We start from the raw sequence: 20,524 nt of genomic DNA, 5'->3' as shown, positions 1-20,524 counted from the left end.
ATATTTAAATTAAGTGAATGTCTCTATCTAAAAAAAAACAAAAAAAAAAACAACTCGTGATATTATAGTATATCAGAAATCTGTTCACTGTTTTTATTACAAATTATATCAGTAAGGAAGCTGACTGAATATTAACTGATAATTTATGGCAAAGGGGCGGGATTAAATAAGTGTTTACTTCTTCCCACTCCCTTTCAACATGTAAATTAATAATTTTTTTTTTATATGTAATTTGTACAGTATTTATTTTTCCTTCTTATTTTCTTTTCTAAATGTACTTTTATATTGTTCACATGTTGAAATAAATTACCAATCAATCAATAAGAATATTAAGGAGCAATGGGACCTCATATCTAAAGAAAGTGATAGTGACTTGATATGAACCAGACAGAGTGTAGTGGACATTTGGCAAGTAACCATTATCCAATAACTTATTATACACCTCACTCTGTCTTTGAACTGCTTTGTTCCATTTTGCCGTTTCATCTATGATTCATTTCAAATTTAAATTTTTAGAAAAGTAAAATATTTTCTAAAGCTACTGATGGATAGTGGTAACACTTCTACTCCCCCCATATTTCCTTTTACTAGTGAAGCCAAATTTTTTAGCTGACTAAACGTATAGTAACAAACACGAACTCTTGTGACTCCCCCGCCTCATATTTACGGTAAGGTGAGGCAGCGCTGAAACCTTCCAGTTTCCTCCCAATCCTGTTACCGACAGGATTTGTTCTGCTGTCCCTATAAAAGATTAGTCCTCGAGGAGAAAGAATTGACTTGATTAGCTAGACAGCAATTTAATGGGATTGTCAGAGAGCCTACTATAAATCAGCTTTTGTGATTAAATGGGATCTCCAGTAAAAGTTAGACATCTCCAAATCAATAACTATTGAATGTTTTCCCTTTGTTCCAGGCAAAGATAAAATAAAGGAAAAGGATTGGAAAAATAAAAAAAAACAAATTTCCTGTGGTCTAATGACCCCACAGCCAGTGGTGGGACGCAGCTTACATGTTCAGTGGGAATTGGAGAAAAAGGGCAAGGAGCCATTCAGCCTGGAGAGAGAAAGAGGGATAGAGTGATTTGTATTTGGAGTAAAGAACAAAGCATCAGGGAATTGTTTGGGCATTAAGTAAAAGCAAATGGACTTAAGCAGAAGCGGATGTATAGCCATAATTGGACCGATGCTGTAAAAGCTTTGGGCATCTCTGTAATAGCTAAACACAGACAGCGCTGTACTACCTTCCCTGTCTGTCTCTATCCACGAGCGCACAGGGATATGAGCGTATCCACGGAGATACACTCCATGTGCATCTCTCTGGTTGTGATTGAGCACAGGAAGAGCTGGGCTTTGTCTATTAGTGAAAAGCAAAACGGTGTGGAGGCACAAAGTCTCCAGCCAGCTCGTGACCCCAAGGATGGAGAGTTGTCCCAGTCAATTAAACAGCACAGCTTCGACTCCTCACTACATTCCCAATAAACAGAAGCACAGGCGATTCCAGTTTTAAAGTGAGGCACAGCTGACCAGGCAGCCAATTTAGGTCAATTAACATTGGACCAAAGTGATGGAGGAAAAAACAAGAAGAAAGAATCGTAGCTCATCAGTTTATGAATTACAATGAATCAAATACTATTATGCATCAACTAAAATTTGACTTCCAGCTTCATTAATCCGGTGACTGCCACCTTATTTTTAAATTGAAGAAGTCAAAAATAAATTAAAATTGAAAGAATAAAAGAAAATTAAAAATCGGCAGAGAAACATGTAGTTGGCTTAGCCTTCTGGACTTAGTGATTTAAGTTCATAAATTAAATCACAACATTCTTATCCCTTCAACTTTTGAAGCTTTAATTTTCTGATAAAATCTAATAATGGTTCAAATCTTTTCTAATTAGAAACGCTGTGCCTTCATTAATAATGAAAAACCAGCTTTTCTAACTTCTAAAGCTGGTGTTCCACAGGGATCTGCCTTAGCAAACTCCTTTTTAGTTTATATATAAATGAATAAACGCCACAGTGATTCTCCGTTTCTTCCCAATTCCCAATCATTTACAGCGTGTGGCAGCATGGCTTGAAAATTCTTCTCTTACACTGAACATCAGGTAAAAGAAAGTGCCAGTTTGCCCTCAAAGTCCTCATTCTTTAAAATAAGCTAAATTTAAGAGTAAAACAGGCTTCAGAGCTCAAATATCTTGACCTTATATATTAGATCCCAATCTAAAGTCTGAGAAACATTTTAAAAGTTGCAAAAATAAGCTGTTACAGCTTGTAAGACTGTTACCATTTCATGCACATTATGATTTTCTGTCATTTAAATTATTGTACAGCATCCACAACTTTCAGGCCCATCATCATTTCTTCCTTTCTATGCATTACAATTCTGGATTATCCTCATACGACCTGGTGTCCACATGTGGACATCACGTTTTTTGGGTCGTTTAGACCAAAATACTACATTTTGCTCTACAAGGCCCTAATATCCACATACGAGGACATTATACTGTCACTGTTCTATCGAAATTTAAAACAAATGTCCTCATATGTGGACATTTTTGTCAAAAACAAAAAAAACAGAACAAAAATCAGGTCCCAATCAGCCCAAACAGCAAAGAGAAATTAAAAATGCTATGAAAGAGTTCGGGTCCTAGGTAGGGGTGGGGGGGAAAAAAAATCGATACTGTGTAGTATCGTGATATTTTGTTTGCTAATAATGTATCGATACAGGGACAGCAGAAATCGATATTTTGTTACAAAAAAAGTTTTTGTGCTCTGACTTCAGAGCATGTTGATCCTTTTTCTGAGCAAGAATCCTGACATTCCTTCACTGTCCAAATGTGTTTAACTTGTTTTAATGGCAGCAATAAACATGACAGTTTACTTATTTTAATTTAAGACATGTTTTATTTTTATTAAGTTTAAAACTTTTTTTATTTAATGTAAAATTATATTTTGTTTTCATTTACTTTCAAATTCTTCAGTTGCTGAAGGGGCTGCATAGTTTTCATAAACTGCATAGTTCAGAATAGCTATAATTGTACCAGATGGTTGATTCAGTTAAGTTGGACTAGACTGTAATACAAACCGTTCAGTTTGTCAACAATAAAACTGAAATGAGAGAAAGACTGAGTGTGAGACTTTGATATTAGATAAAATGAATATTGATAAAGTTTACCTTTATGTACAGAATCTGAATATCGCAAAATATTTTACAAAATTGCAATAATATCGTATCGTGAGCTAAGTATTGTGATAATATCGTATCGTGGGATGTATGGTGATTCCCACCTCTAGTCCTAGGAGGTAAAAAGAAAACCATAATCAGAATATTTTGATAATCCCCAAACAAATTATGCAGAGCTACATCACTGCAATGTGCTTAAACTAAACATGTGATTTTATCATATTCACTAAGCTAAAGTTACCGTATAAATGTTTACATAATCAGGTGCTCAGTGACCTCATGCTTCCTCTTAGAGTTGGAGGCTTAGTAACGTGTTTATCATGAAATTGGAAATTGTGAGGTGCCTCTATGGAAATGTTCATTTGGGTAAATGGCAGTTTGTTATTTTATTGACTGTATGTTGCCTTTTCTGGCTAAATAGATCTGGGATCTGAATTTTGTAAGAGGCACCAAGGGGTTAAAAGATTTGACGTTCCAAGGTATTCGGTGCTTTGCGAAAGCACACGAAAGACGACGCTCAAAGTGCATCATATGCTCAAGCGACAAAAACATCAACGTAGCAAAACACTGATTACTGTACTCCTAAAGTAACATTTAAACACTGGTTTAACAAGCAGGTCTGGTAAGCAGCTGTATGTCTATGTCCCTGCTTTGTATCTCAGCTGTATGCAGCGCTAAGCTCCAACTCAGCCCTCCACTTCACACATCACATCAGATCTGAGGTTTAGGAGAGCGTTCCAGGTCTTACCAGCCCGCTCTACATTCCTGCTGCTTTGATACTGAGGTGTGGGGGGGGTGGTCTCCCCCATGTCTGTCCATCATCATCGGCTCCCCTCTCCTCCACCTAAAAACCTTCTCTAATCCCCCCCAACACACACACACACACACCTCTCTGCCCATCCTCCCCCAGCTCAGAAGAATCCTCCCACTCTCTGGACAATGTTTCATTTCTTTACAGGCCACATCTTTGATAGCTTAATGGCCCCACCAAAGAGAAAAGAACATGCACAGGGGAGGTACAGGGAGTCTAACCTAGATTCAACACCGTTTTGTTTGCCTTCTGCCACAATGAAACAATATGGGATAGCAAATTCTGCTCGCGGAGGGATGGAAGGAGCACGTCGACACCATTTCCATATGAGCTTGTATTATACAGCACGCTTAAATCGATGCAGCTTTCACAGGCTGCAGCTCAGAACACAAGGGCAGTGTACATAAAGAGGATAGCCTTGAGCATTGTCCGGCAGTGAGTGAAAACATTTTACACAATCAAGCCATGTGTATGAGACCGCGCTGAATTCCATCTCCCTATTCACAGCCGATTTTCAATGAGCCATGGCAGCTCTGCTCTTTGTCAGCAGCATTTCATTTTGACATCACCACAAGTGTGCAAGCTGTCTACGTAGCCCTCTGCACTCTGAAGGTCTGTTCATTTTCTAAGATGAAGGCGCAGCAAACAGAGAGCGGCAACACACGAACTGATCTCTTTAGAAGAATTAAACTCTTTTTAGCGAGACATTTCAAAGCGTCTAGATCTAAAGCTGTGTTTGAAAAGATCAAAACATATTGATTTCTTTTCCTTCTTCTAGTGCTCATGGAACAACTCAAGAATTTTAAAGTAAGACATCTCAGACATATCACTCTTTACCTCGAGCGATTTAACCATTTTTGAGACAGAGTGCTCAGACACACTGTTCTGAAATTACAACAACTAATGATCTACATCATTACCCAGGAGGCAGCACGGCAGAGGAGCAGAGCTATCATTTTCCTTGGCAATATCCTGCCATCCTTTAAAATAGATTGTTTGCTTCTGGACTAACTAGTAGGAGTTGTACCACCTCCGTGTTGAGGGCGTCTTGCTGGATGCACGTCCACTGAATAATTCTGAATTGGCATATTCAGGGTGGATCTGCCACTACCTTGACCAAATACACAAAGGCTTGAAATGCAAATGGAATTCAAAAGAACCGGTGTAACAAGGTATTCAGCGAGTAGGAAGACTGGATCACATTCCTGGTTGAAAGCTTGTGAACTCCAAGGATAAAACCAGTTAGTCAAAGAGCAGGAGCACTGCTGATTATTGTCTGTCTGAAGTCCTTGAACTCCTGTCGATAGCTCCACCTTAAAATTCTACATATTATCGTAACTGGCTTCAGTTAACAAAAACTGAAGTTCACCTGTGGGGGGGGTTCATTAAACATGTCTCTGATTGGTTAAATCACAGATGGAGAGTCGTGTCCGACTGCTGACCTTCAGCTCCGTGATGCTTCTTTTACAACAGACCCCATCACTCTGCCTCTGTGTATTAACAGGGCTTATAGTCAATTTAAGCTATTGGACATTTTATGACAGCCGTAGTTATTATTGGAGACCAGGCCGCTGGCAGCAGCAGGCTGAATTTATACAACAAGGTGAAGGCTGACCCTGAACCAGCCCACACGATTGGTTCAACCCCACAGGAGAAAAAAAACGAGAACTGGTAGACAGGCGGGATTATGGCAGGAGAGGGTGGGTTAATCTCAGGTGTTTTGAGAAGGTTTTAATACAGATGGTCAGTGAGGATGTGATATGAGATAATTGCTTCTGGGGTTGTCACAGATGGTGCTGGTTGATCGGTTAACTATGGCCGGGCCGGAGCTCAGTCAAGGACATTTTTACTGCTCTGATTTTCTTATCTCACCTTCACAATGTCAGTCAGTACTCGTGCTGCAGACGGATGACTGCGTCGTTCATTGTGTTCCGCGTTTTATTTCCTTTGTTTAGCAGTTAAAGGATATTTGCAGCTCATATCAAATCTCTAATAAAACTGAATGCATTAAAAAGAAAATCCTTACGTATAACTTATTGTTCCGTTATTGCCACAATAGCGCATTTTTTTCCTGATGAAATCACAATGTGCAAAAAGACAAACCAACAGCATGCACTGTAACAAAGAAATAAAGCGAGAGTGACAGCGAGCAGCAGGAGAAGGATAGAAATCTGTGCTCGACTCACATCAGAGATATTTCAAGAGGCCACCCTGTCAGAACACGCCCCAGATGAAGTCTCACAAGGTGGAGAGTGAGCTGTCATAGCAGGACGCCTGGAGGGCCGTTCGATCAGCTAAACAGCACTGAGAGGTGTTAGACACACAGGTCCTACCAGCGCGTGAGTGGTCCTGGTTATAGCCAGAGAGCACAGCCGCGCAGACAGAAAACAATCATTCAGAGGCCTTTATCTCGCTCTCTGACTTATCCCCTCTTCTCTTGTTTTTCTCTTTCCTCTGAGGATGGAAGTGAGGGAGCGCTGCTGACAGCTTCACTTAAATATTTATGCTGACAGGGAAAAGACGAGAATGTTATCTCCAACAACTGACTCAGCCATTCACATGAAATATTTGCTTTCTAAAACCCTTCCTCCTCCTTTAAGAGATAGTTAAAAAAGGTATGCACAGAGACTGAAAACCCACAGATGGTCCCAAATATATGAAGTCGCTGTCAAAAGGTTTGGCAAATATTAATGCAATCTAAAATGACTGCAAATGTGTCAAGTCAGGCATTGTGACAATAATAAAATTTCACCCCCTAGGCGTTCGCTCCAACTACGTGAAATGACCTGCACCACCTTCACCCTACTCCCCGCTCAGACTGCCCTGATATTCACTCTCAGAGTTAATTTCGCTGTCCGGTTGAAACAACTCAAGGTCTAGCGTTACAAAAACGTGCTGGACCCAGGGGACGTGTGCGAGAAAGAGGCAGCACTGTACACAGATGCCAGATCTCATGTGATGCATATCCTATTAAAGGAGGGTGGACAGCTTCTCCAATCAACAAGATCACCTTTTCAAACAGGCCTTTGTTCCCTCGACCCATGGGCAGCTGGCAGCAATTATCTGCCAGGACAGGACACAGCAGTCCAGCTAGCCAGCGACTCCATTATGGTGCAGGGCCGAGTGAAACAAGTGACTGCAAGCCCGGGAAGTTATAAACAACAGAAGTGAGAACACCCCTGTGCAATATCACATGCTTGCCTAATCTCTCCCAATAATTGCATTAAAACCACAATTAAGTAAGAAAAAAAATGTAATATTTGAAAAATTTAAGGACATTTGTTACTTCTAACCAACCGAACTGCGAGAACGTGCTCATAAAATAATGTGATTTTCCCAGTTTTTGATCATCTGCAACTCAGCAACTGACTGTACGTGAGAAATGACTGTTAAAGGAGTCGAAAAACCTGATTGTGACAGTCAAAAGAAAAAGGATATCTGAAGATCAATGACCAGCAGTAACAAGGATGCACAGTACAATAGTTTTACAGAATGCTGTCAGACCACCAATCAGTGCTGCAGGCTGCAGTAGCCTTTCTTCCTGAAACAATGCACAGTGAACAATCTAGCCGTGAAAAACAGAGACAAGTTCTTCAGACTTGGATGTCCGCTGATAACCCCTATGCTGAGTTTCAATGACAGTTAGGATATTGCCTAACACCGACCTCCACAGTCACCATCCAGGGGGAAAGAAAAAACCTCACACAAAGATAAGATCACACAAAAGGTGTTTAAGAGAAAGATTTAAAGATGGGATAATAGAAACCAAAATATTGACTAAAAACTTGGCTTCCAGGGTCTTGCAGCTTTATTTGAGAGCATTACTTCAGCAACTTAACAATAAACAGGAAACATGGGCAAAAATCAGCTACATCCCGTCTAAGAATCTTACTTGGCTGGAATCCGAAACAAAACCTTTAGCGTAAAAGAAAAGCAAAGCAACTGAGGCGTATCCGGTCTGGAATCAAAAAGGTGGGAAAGAAGGAGTCTAAAAAAGTTAAAGAATTAAATCCCAGTGAAAAGGGAACTAAGTTTTGTTCCAACAACCTCCTACCTTAAAGTCTCTGTCAGAACCGCCTTAACTCTTTGCGCCACAGACTTAAGGTGCTCTTAACAGATCCTGGTCCACATTCATGCACATCCATGATAAAGCTCCCATTCCACCACATCCCAAAGATTGAGATCTGGTGATTGTAGAGGCCGTTTAAGTGTATCAAGTACCACTGGCTGCTGCCACCAGGCGATGGGTACACTGTAGGGGTGGGGGAAAAAAAAAATCGATACTGTGTAGCATGGTGATATTTTGTTTGCTAATAACGTATCGATACAGGGACAGCAGAAATCGATATTTTGTTACAAAAAAGGTTTTTGTGCTCTGACTTCAGAGCATGTTGATCCTTTTTCTGAGCAAGAATCCTGACATTCCTTCACTGTCCAAATGTGTTTAACTTTTTTATGGCAGCAATAAACATGACAGTTTACTTATTTTAATTTAAGACATGTTTTATTTTAATTAAGTTTAAAACTTTTTTATTTATGTAAAATTATATTTTGTTTTAATTTACTTTCAAATTCTTCAGTTGCTGAAGGGGCTGCATAGTTTTCATAAACTGCATAGTTCAGAATAGCTATAATTGTACCAGATGGTTGATTCAGTTAAGTTGGACTAGACTGTAATACAAACCGTTCAGTTTGTCAACAATAAAACTGAAATGAGAGAAAGACTGAGTGTGAGACTTTGATATTAGATAAAATGAATATTGATAAAGTTTACCTTTATGTACAGAATCTGAATATCGCAAAATATTTTAAAAAATTGCAATAATATCGTATCGTGCATTAAGTATTGTGATAATATCGTATCGTGGGATGCCAAGAAATTACTCTATATTCCAAATGTTAGCGCAGAAATTGAGGTCCATCAGATTGCTGCTGTAGCCCAACTGCTTCAAGGTTCAGCATGGTGTGCATTCAGAGATGCTCTTCTGCTTTCTTAGATGTAACCAATCCCTAATTTCCTTACTTTAGCCTTCCCATCAGCTCAAAGCATTTTCCCCCAGAGAGCTGGTGCTCACTAGACATTTTCTCTTTTTGGGGCCGCTCTCTATAAACCCCAGAGAAGGTTGTGTGAGAAAAATCCCAGTAGATCAGCAGTTTCTGAACCACTCAGACCAGCCTGTCTGGCACCAACAACCAAGGAGCTACTCAGTGCATCTGGGAATGTAGACATGACTATATATTTGTCAAGTTGGCACAACAGAAGTGATGAGCCCAGATTACTCAGACTGCCAAGTTTCCCCTTGAAAAGTCTTGTTGCTGACAGCAATAATAAATTGCAATCTGACCAATCAATTATAGACCAGCAAGAACCCTTTAAGTCCTTAAGAATGAGAGGCTTGGGGAAAAAAAATCAATTTGCAATTTACATCAGGCTGATGAGTGTTGAAAACACTGAGAAACAGACAGCGTTGAGTATAATTACATTGAAGCCAGTGCAGAGCTGTGGCCCTAACATCATCACGGGTTTAATAATCAATCAGATATCACACAGGAAAGTGATTTGCGTCACATCAACGGGCAGTAAGTGTGTGATGACAGCCTCTTGGCGTCCTGGCTACCTGGATGTAACACAATCAAGTTAGTTAGAGGGGGACAGCAGTGAGGTTACAGCACAGAGCCGGTACAGTGCCTGCAGAGCCAGAGGCTACTGCCATCTTTCATTGAAGACAATAGGCTCACATTTGGTGCTAAGTGAGTGCTGGACTTTGAGGCTATTTGTAGACCATCATTTCCATCCTCTGCCAATTTCCCTTTGCTTTCAAAGAGGGTTTTGACACACTCATGCAGAGCGCATAGCGCACTGCCAGAGACGGAGCTAAAAAGTCATAATGACATACAGAAGCAGAGGGAGGTAAATGAATAGTCGCGGTTTCAAATAAGTTTTGTTTTCTAGCGGAGACAGAAAGAAGGGGCCGAAAAAGGAGCAGCTTCGAGGGGTTAAATGTTGGCAAAAAGCGGGGAGGGGACAAAAGGCCCATTGTAAGGGACAGAAGTGTCCCCGGAAAGGAGGGGAGAGAAATGAAAGACAGCACTGGCTGGTCCCCCGGACCTATTGTAAGCAAAGGGGAGTGCAGCCACGCATGACAGATGTCCCTGGCCATTGTTACCCCAGCAGCCTCCTCTCGGCCTCCTGCTCCGGCTCTGGAATTCCATGAGATGGCCTCCGCCTGGGAGAGCTGTTCAACACATCTCGTTGCACGTTCCCCACTGCTGTGCCGAGGTAGTGGGTGCATGTGGCGACTCGAGGTGGGGATGGGGCTGTGCTCAAGAGGGTTTTGTAACGGGGTGCCAGACATTATACTTGCGACTCACCACTGTTCCTGTGGGCCTTTAACATGTGGTACTGCACACAGATGGTTTTTATGTTGTATAAATATAAACATACTTATTACTAGAGACAAACAAGCTTTACGCATGCCAAAAAGGGATGAATACCAGTATAACATCAAGAACATGACCTAAAATGTTACATTACCACCTTAGAAATCAATGAATACACAGGCACACATTTCTTCTCAGGCTTGGAGCTGTGAAGCAAATGCAATTACCAAACTAAGTGTTAAGTGAAGCGCAGGTGAAGAGAAAGAGTCGAGGTAAGCCGTTTTTAGAAAACAGTGACGTTTTGCATTCCCCATTCATCAGCCCACCATGTGGCAGACCTACAGAGGCGGCTTGTTGGGCTGTCAGTCAGCGCAGCAGTGCGCCAGCGGGAAGCGAGCGCAACAATGGTCGCGTCTGGTTAATGGGTGAGAGAAATAGCAGACAATCCTTCATTTCTATGTCTTACTACCACACTGTCTGTTCTCTGACCCATTCTTCGCTTAGTCTCAACCACATTCTGCCAACACTCGTTCACTCAGACTCCAGGTTCCCCACCCCCACCCGCCTGTTAACTTTTAATTCTCTCACACACACACACACAAATGCATAAGCATGAGCGACAGAGAGAGAGAGATCTCTGAACAAAGTGGAAAATCTTTTTGAAAGCAATGAATGTTTACCAGGTGGATCAATGGAAAGCTGTTAAATCATTTAGTGAATTATAACAGTGCTGAGACGTAGCTGCTGCTGTAACACCCGGGAACTCTTTGGCACACCGTCTTAAACTCTGCCGCGCTGACCTCAAAGAAATCACTGCATCAGCACAACACACAACTTTCCTACCAGGCTAACAGACACCCTCTACCTTTAAGAGTTTAAGAGAACGGATCAAATACTCTGAATCCTGCCTTAGTTACGGTGCAATACTCATAGGCTGCTGGGGGCCTTTCATGATGCCCCGAGTGTTTTTTCTTTACTCAGCTCTTTTCACTCTCCATGTGTTTATACACCACTCTACATTTCCACAGTGTTTTTGGTCCTGTCCTCCACCTGCAACCAGTCACAGCACATAGCTCTCCCTCCCTGAGCCTACCTGAACCTGCTGGAGGTTTCTTCCTGTGAAAAGGGAGTTTTTCCTTCCCACTGTCGCCAAGAACTATACTACAAGTCAGACACACACTCGACCTGTTTTTATGTTAAATCTATTTGGGAACACTAAAATTTTATCTATATGTGAACTAAATAGCACGGAGGCATTTATTACTGCTGTGTTATCCTCAAGAAGGTATTCTGATTCATTTTGCTTGCAACTTTATATTAACAAGAAAACGTTTGATTAAAATATTCTTATTAATGAAAACACCGCTCTCAGATTCCACACTTTTCTGTAACAAACATACTTCCAATCGGCCAGAATCGGCACATCAAAAGGACCCAATTGGACCTTTTGACTTCAAAAGGGGGAGGAGGTGTCACAGGAAGCATGTCAGAATGAGAATGGATTGTGAATTTGTGTTTAATGTTTTATATGCAAGCTAAATATCAGTAAAATCATCTAATGGTTCTTCACAGCCTTTCTTCCCCCTCCCCAGGCTGTTTCCTGTCACTCCTGTTCTCTTTTTCAAGCTCGCTGTTATTTTGGCTCCAGTGTGACTGAACATATTGCACTGTCACGTCTGTCAGGTTACTATCATCAGACAAGAAACATGACTAACATACATGCTCTGCAACCCACCACGAACTAGGATCCACCCACAAAGAGCATTTGTGCTTCCTAACCAGCCTCCTAAACCTGGTGGTCTGACCTTCAGTCCGGTGGTGTTAAAAAAAAAAAAAAAAAAAAAAAAAAGGACAACATATGGCTGAGACTGCCGGAGCACCCTGGACTGGGGCCAGTGGACCCCTGTGTAAAATCAAATGAATGCATGTAAACATTTAGCCGCCTCCACACTGCGCAGTGATCCCCGCATAGACTTAGGCGACCCCAGTGAACATCAGATAGAATAAAATAAGAAGAGGAAAACAGGGGGAGTATAAACAAAACAAAACAAAAAACAGGGTCAAACGCACTTTTAATAAGCATGCACGGCTGGCATTGCGCAAGCAGATCGGTCCTGTTCTCCTCACCATGGGCAAGCTGGGCACTCCTGCCTTCTAAACCACAAGCGGCAATTATGAGGAGCCCTCGATACACGAGCTTTAGAGATGAGTCGATAATCTACTCCGGTGGATTTGAGACCAATCTGCCATTTCTGCTCTCCAAACCAAATCACAATGGCATATATATGGGCTTATGCACTGATATAATGATTTCAAATGAGAGAGATTCACAGAATGACCAAAGGACAATTGGCAGGAATATGATATAACAACAAGATGAATTTTGTTTGTTTTTTTTGTTTAGATAGCCCAAAAAGTTCATTACCCATGACATGATTATAGTTCAAAATTGTGCTCTGGCAGCCAATAACCTTTTTCTTAAAGCTTAGTTACAGCACTATCACCCAGGAACATGCATCACGCAAGCGGACAGAGAATGTGTGTTTGGACAGCCGCAGTGGCAAGCATTACCCTGCCTTCAGAGATAACAACTATCAGCAGAGGAGGAAATAGAAGAGCTGGTCACGCCTTCACTGCTATGACATGCTACAGTTATGTTGTCATCCTGAGGTTTCTGTCTGTCACCACAAACCCACAGAGCTAATAACAGTTAGCAAACACTAGCTCAGAGGATCCTGTCAGACTGTCAGCAGGAGCAGCGAGGCTCTGAAAGCACCATTTCTGCACGGGCGCAAGCGCATGTTATTATACGCAAACATTCCCACGTGTGTGAACAAACACAACCTAATGCACATCAACTCATGCGGCTGTCAGTGAACACTTCTCGTTCTGAGAGTACCAGTCCTTCATTTCATTACCTCTCCCTACTGCCGGACACTTACAATCCCATTACCCTCAACACGTCAGCGCTGGCCGAGCCACAGCTTCTCTACACGGACAAACACCCTCATCCAAAAATCAGAGGCAGCACAGAGCGAGGGCACATGCGGGTCCCATATTCACAGCCACACGGTCAGCGAGGAAAGAAGTGCCAAAGTCTTCGATGCACTCCAATTTTTGTCACCAGATTACGAGAGGATTTTACTCGAGATTAAGGGCTTTCAACATTTTGAAAAGATTACCACTATATTTTGGTGCGATAGGACATGTGAACAATTTCTTAACTAAATCTCTGGCTGCTCTCATGGCAGGTCAACAGTTTTGAGATTTCCAATTTAAAAAAAGGAAAAAAAAAAAAAAACGAAAAACGACTAAACCAACAAATTACACTCCTTTTAAATTCATTGAAAACCTTATAAATGTAAACATCCAAAGTGCTCCGAAGCAATCCTCTCCCTTCACCCCAGGGAAATTGCACAAGGCTATGAAAGGCAACAAGGCAATCACTTGGTGGCTGAGGTTTAAGACCACAGTTGTCCACAAGCATCCTGCAAAATAGAAAATAGACTTCCTCAGCTGCTCCGCAAGCACATTCGCCAAATCTGACGCTACACCACCCCATCTCCTATTACCACTGCAGGAACAGGCTGCAGAGCACTGTTGGCTATTTAAGATTTCTTCCACCCCCCCACATATGAAGAAAATATTTTCCCCATTTCTATTAGGAGTAAAACAAAAAAGGGGAAAAGGAGGAAGACAGGAAATGGAGACGGCACTTCATATTGATTTTGTGCATGGAAGCAAATACTCCAGCGTGGGGAAATTCACAACCAGTGTAAACGGCTGCGTTTTGCAGGCTTCCTTTTGTTTCTCCCTCTCCCCCCAGCTCTGCCTCATCTACGGACTACGGCCAAGCATCCATGCCCCGAGTGCGCTCACTGGAGCACAAGGCCCTGCAAGAATGAAGCCTATTCAAACAGCCTGCCTCCAGATGCTCGCCAAAACAGTCCTCCAGGCTACAGCGGGGAGCAGGAGAGGGGAGGGAGAGCAGGAAAGGGAGATAGGAATCCGATAGCCTGTCATTAACAGGCCAAATAAATTGAAGAAAAAAAAAAAATCCCAGGCAGAATCACTGCTCTCACGTGTGATGTTTATAGGTGTAAGCCTTACTGTTTGGTCTCCTGCAGTGTTTCAAAGACTTGTCATGCCTCGCCAGGGAAGGCGTTTGTTGTTTTAGATAAATAGTCTAATATGAAACGTCCACTGTGACACACACAGACTTCAAGTGAGATGAAATCTATGTAGGAGCACTGTGTGGGAGATTTTCTTCAGTGTAAACCAATCTTATACATTAGGGCTGCCACAAACGATTATTTTGATAGTCGAGTAGTCACCGATTATTTTTGCGATTAGCCGACTAATCAGATCATGCATCCATTGGACGTAAAACGTACAGCTTACTGTACCAGCAGCATCTTCCCTTATATAACTATCATTAGCTTACAGCTTTAAGTGTTTAAGGTACGTGCTAACTAAAAATAAAGACAAGATGAGTTTATTAAATTTTAATGAAATTTGCAGATTGTTCCGGTTAAGTTTAATAAACTCCTTGCTATCTAAAATATAACAGGACACCGGAGTATATTCTCCAGCATCTCACACTTCTGATAATCAGTTGTCTCCTTGAGGTTTATTCAGCTGTGTAAAAACTATAACTTTAATCTCAGCCAAACCGATTTATTCAGGAACAAATAAAATACTGAAAAAAAACAAACAATAACATTTTAAGTTATCTAGGTGACTTATATATATTTAACCTGAGTAGCGAAAGAAAGCGGTGGGTTTGAAAACGATTTGCCGGGAGTCCGGTGCTCTCACGGCTCCAGTGAGCCTAGCCCCCGGCTAGCTATCGAGCTAGTGGGTAACAGACGTCTCCGAAAACGTTGGTGTCTTGATAAACTGAGCAGATATTTGAGTTTTACACAGCTACATTCTCGCCTGAAAATATGTTTAAAGTTTATTTTGTGACCCAGAAAGAATAATAAGTAATAATAAAACTAACTAGCTGCCGCCATTGTTGGAAACTGAGCTGGGCTGTGCTATGAATTCTGGGACAGAGCTTCTTCTTCTTCGGGGTTTAACGGCAGCTGGCATCCTTGTACATGCAGTGCTGCCATCTTCTGTTTCAGTCCGTTATTACACTCTTAAATCCTGCTACTTATTCCTGCGTCTTTTGTGATCTTACAAAGCTTCAAACGAGCTTCGACTATTAAATCAGTCGTCGACGATTTTGATAGTCGACTAATCGTGGCAGCCCTATTATACATACATAACATCCACCTTGAAGTTATTCATATAAATTTCCTTTTTTTTCAGATGCATGCAAATTCTAGAATAAAAGAAATGAAATCTCTTTATATACTCCACTGTCAGTCTGCTGGTTACCATTTGACATTAAGATACAGCAGAAACGGCTCAGAAATTAAAAGTAAATATATAGGACGAAGCACAAAGTGACAGCTAAATCAACAGAAGTCAGTCGTTGCAGACCTTCCCCTTACAGAGCTTTTACATGACGTGTTGTAAAGAAGTGGCCCCGTGCGAGTGAAGCAGCAGATCAATGCAATATTAATGTCTCAATCAGCACCAAGTTATCAAGCAGCAGCTGAGAGAACAGCACTGCGGGCACTGTGAGCATGACCCTCAGCTACACGATTCGCATCATAATGATAACATATATCGAATATAGACTCAAACATTTATTCCCCCCTGCCTGCCCCATATATCTCAGTTGTGACACAGGTGCACGTTTATTTCTCCAAGAATAAAACACTTTTCTTGTGAATGCTATATGACCAATGCTAACAGAGCTTCTTCAAAAGAACAGCCTGATCAAATATTTGCTTTTCCAATCAGCATCTTTATCTCATTATGTCAGCTCTAAATATCCAATTTACAATGAAGGTTTACACTACGAAGGACTTTCAACTCATCATCCTGCACAAACATCATTTGTCATTCTTGGGGTCTGGGAGCCACATTGGGTTGGTTTGAAAACCAGAATGAAAAAAAAAAGTGAACTGAGTCGACAGTGTCTCAGCATTTTTTGTATTAATCAATCTGATATTTAAATATGAAAAACAAGTCGAGCTGTAACTTGGAACTGCAAACTGAAACAAAATCTTTGCTCAGAGGTGTTGTGGAGAGCAACATGCCAGTGCAGGAGGCCTTGTCGGATGCTCCGGTCAAGTGTGACACCTAGCGGCCAGGTCCAAGAAGTACATCCTAACGCTGGCAAATCTTAAAATATGAGACTCAAGTCTTTTCTGGTAAAAATAAAAAGTTAACTAGCTTTATCTCCTGATGTTTTTAGTTGTTAATCAGACAGACACGTGTCCAAGTGTAGGTGTATGACCTTTTGACTAAGCAAGACATTTAAGCATTAGGTTGTTAAAAAAAATAAAATAAAAAAATATCACCTTAAGACTAGAATTTGGAAATCGAGCAAAAGCAAAAGTAGAATCCAACTAATAAGGGAATTTTCAACTTTGTCCGCACTATTTGTCTTTTTATTTGAGGTTTAGGATGAAAATACTTGCCAGATGCCTCGGATGAGTGAGGCTCTTGAAGGTCAGAGAGAGGATGTTCTGTACTTCGTTCACTCATCTGTCCAAAAGTCCTTCACTGGGTTATACACTGCAGATCTGAGGGGGTCCAGCTCCTGGCCTAAAGCATTTATGAAAAAGAACAGAAACATTTCAATCAGGACCGTTATGTTTCAAAGAAGATTGGCTTTTCCATCTGCAGTCATTCATAGGGGACAGTATGGCTCCGTTCTGGGACTTCCATGTTTTCAAGTGCAAACAGGCAAACCCTGAGGCACACAGAGAGCAGCAAGGACACTCAGCACTGAACAGAGCTGTTTCACTGACAAAAGATAGGATACTGGTTAAGTCACGGCTTGAGATCTGACGACTGAATGTGAAGTAAGGTCTCATCTGAGCCATCAGCTGTGGGCTGGTACTGGGATCAGCTGGTCTGCCAGGACTGGCTAAGCTTGACTCTGTGGCCCACCTGAAATAACTGCTCCATCAAGTAAATGTCATCGTTCTAAAGGTAGCTTATAGATCTTTGCACATCCCACAGGCAGCATCAAGGCTTCTTCTCAACACAGTACAGTTTCTGAGAATTATTCTATTGTGCGCAATTATTAATGCAGCTACAGGCTCCCAGACTGTAAACTGCACCATGATAACTTACCCAACTTGAGTGCACACTTGCACACAGTCAGAGAAGTGCATTTGTAACGTGCAGGTAGATTTTAAAGAGAGCAGATTACCACCTGCACCAAAACGAGGCTGCCAGTGCTTTTTAATCTCGATATTCTCGCCATTAATTATTAAATAATTCTGTAAAATAATTAGAAGTTCCTGACAGCTAGAAGAAAACATTCTGAAGACTGACACTGAAGTTACACTGGGTCAGCTTCAAAGCTAGCCAGCTGTAGCACTGCTAGTAGTTTATTATTAGCTTGCTAGCAATCAAGCTACATATTGTGGCTTGATTTGCCACAGGTGCGCAGACTGTACCTGTCCATAAGAGCGTATTTACTTGTAAATAAATCTAGTAAATAATCCTGGTTAGATAAAATGTAAACTGGAGCTGAAGTTTGTTTTGCTGCTCTCGGCAATTTGAGTCCAATATCTGCAGTTTTAATTAATTAATTAATTAATTAATCTCCTATAACAGAGCGCATGTTAGCTCACCTCCGTGTGTGCTGTGGGAAAGAGACGCTAACGTGTGAGAGGTTTTTGCGTGCCTCAGACTCGCTGTTATCCAGTGGCTGCGATTGGGTTAATTGAGGCCTATTTAATTGCAGTCATGGTCCGCGAACTAGTCCTGTGTGATACCAAGTAAATGCAGAGCCAATATTGCCGATATCAATACCGATACCTGTGACCTATAAAAGCAGCTCATGCAGGAGAGCAGTGAGTGAGTTGGCTTTTTTTAAGACCTGAAATGTAATTGTCTCTAAAGCGCTTCAGGACAACTTCTGTTGTTTAAATAGGCTACAAATCAAACAGACATGGCAGTCAACAGGGAAAGGTTCAGACGTCTTTTTTCATAGTGCATGTTCGAGGTGTATTTTTTTTTTCATTTCCAAACAAATTATTTAACACAATTTTTCAAGCGACATGCAGAACTAATAGAAACAAAGTATCGATCCCATCTTGGTCGTACCAATACCTCTGCTGGTATCGATACTGTGGATGTTTGGATCCATACTCTCACATCTGCTGCAAACACTGCTGTTACATTCATTTCCGGTCTTTCTCTGGTCACGAGGGCAGCAGAAATAGCAACAAATATGACATCACAGTTCTATAAAGATACTTTAAATAAAAAGTAGAATGGTTTTAATGTTGCTCATAAAAATACCTTATTTTATAAATAACCCCTTCATAAATCATCTTCACTAAAGTCTATTTAATGTAAGTAAAGATATTAGACATAAAAACATCGGAAAGTCTCGGTTTTCTCTTCTTAACTGACAGGAGCAGCACATGGCATCGTGGTCTGCTGCTGTAGCCCTTCTGGATGTAAGGAGTGGGTATTTGAGTAACAGCTGACTTCCAGTGTGCTGATTCTCCATTGACTTTTCGCCTCAACAAGGCGTTTTCACCCAGAGAACTAACGCTCACTGGATATTTTCTCTTTTTCAGAGCATCCTCTGTAAACCTCAGAGGTCATTGTGGAAAATATGAGTAGAGCAGCAACTTCTAACATATTCGGACTTGTAAAAGAAGGTCCAGTTAGTTGCCAGTTAGGAAAAGATGTCGTGGAGTTTACATGGTTATGTTTGTTTGTTGTTGTCAGCTTAACTTGTCCAAATATGGTCATATCTGGTATATTTATTTAAAATAATCTTGTACCTACAAACAATGATTAGCTTTCTACTACTTTCTACTTTTGTGCTGCAATCAGCACAAAATGATTGCAGAACTACAACTAAACAGCAAGCTGACTAGAATTCAGAAGCGAGCGACACGATTTAGGAATCACGTGGTCGTTGTCAGACACCAGAACAGTTTCTTCGCACCTGCTTCTGTCTGTGTTAGTCAGAGTGCGCTCTGACTTTTGACCTTTCTGGAGAATACACACAATTCTTGTTGAGATGAGTCATGATCCACACCACCATAATGACTAACAGGCTCATCAGCTGTAGGAGGTGCCCTGTATGTCACACTAGGACACCTGCTGTCTTTATAAAGTGACAGAGGTAATCAGTACTTGTAGTTTAGTGTATCTTCAAGGTGTGAAGGGGCTTTTTCCGTGGCTTCTTCATCACTACACTTGCAGCAGCCAGGAAAGCACAGCTCTTCACTGGAGAGGTGTTAGGTTTCTCTGAGGTGAGCTGATTCATTCAGACCTAAACTTGAAAAATAAAAATAAATTAAAAAAAAAATCTGTTCAAATGATTTAGGATAAACAACCTGTTTGTATCTTTGCTTTTGTTTTTTGTTTTTTTAACTAGGTGACCTGAGGATGAATCTGCCTGTGTTGTGTTTGCTGCTCCTTTGTATTTTTTCAGATACTCAGCAGGTGTTTTTGGACAAATCCGGGCCATCAAGGTATTATGTATGTTTGGATTATTAGCTGCAGTTCTGAAATACGTTTGTCAGTTAAACATTCTTCGTTCTCTTCACCACTTCTTCTCCTAGATGGCTCTCATATCGGATGGAAAAGGGACATCATATGGTCGGAAAGCTCAAAAGGCATTCAGATGGAATATTCACCAGTGATTTCACACACTATCTTGATAAGATTAAGGCTAAAGACTTTGTGGAGTGGCTGACCGACCCCAAACAAGAAGGGTGAGCTGGAAAGTAACATTTGTTTGGACGCTGTTTGGATTTCACGAGGGTTTCATAGAAGTCACTCGCTTGAATTCGTCAGTTTTTATCCACAGTATACAGTTGAATGTTAATTGCAATTATTTGCTTTTACATATATGTTTCACAGATGAAACCACCGGGATAAAACATGTTCCCATCACTGCGTTACATCATCTAGCAGCATTTAATTTTTTTTTACAATGAGTCTGCATTAAACAACACAATGTTGGTATCCTAAGATAAAGTGGACATTTAACATTTTATCTCGGCTTCATTCTTTTTTATTATTTCCATAAGGAAATGGGGGGAAAAGGAT

General features: G+C 41.1%; 1 protein-coding gene across 3 annotated transcripts in view; it reads right to left on the bottom strand.

Annotated features, from left to right (window-relative positions):
- Positions 1 to 18,228, bottom strand: part of fignl2 (fidgetin like 2) — a 50,557-nt gene extending 32,329 nt beyond the window's left edge. The window contains exons 1-2 of one of the 3 annotated variants that reach the window (XM_085146506.1): positions 18,079 to 18,228; positions 16,912 to 17,038 (exon numbers count right to left, since the gene is read on the bottom strand). In XM_085146506.1, the coding sequence (XP_085002632.1) occupies positions 16,912 to 16,978 (67 nt within the window). In that variant the 5' untranslated portion in view covers positions 16,979 to 17,038; positions 18,079 to 18,228. Of the gene's footprint in view, positions 1 to 16,911; positions 17,039 to 17,572; positions 17,817 to 18,078 lie in introns of those variants that run through there. The other 2 variants (XM_085146507.1, XM_085146510.1) reach the window with 2 other exon arrangements.
- Positions 18,229 to 20,524: the final 2,296 nt, after the last annotated feature.

This window comes from Neolamprologus multifasciatus, chromosome 20, assembly GCF_963576455.1.
Source record: "Neolamprologus multifasciatus chromosome 20, fNeoMul1.2, whole genome shotgun sequence".
In the NCBI taxonomy this organism is placed as follows: domain Eukaryota; kingdom Metazoa; phylum Chordata; class Actinopteri; order Cichliformes; family Cichlidae; genus Neolamprologus; species Neolamprologus multifasciatus.
Note: the sequence above shows the minus strand (reverse complement) of the source record. Positions and strands in the feature narration are given on the sequence as shown.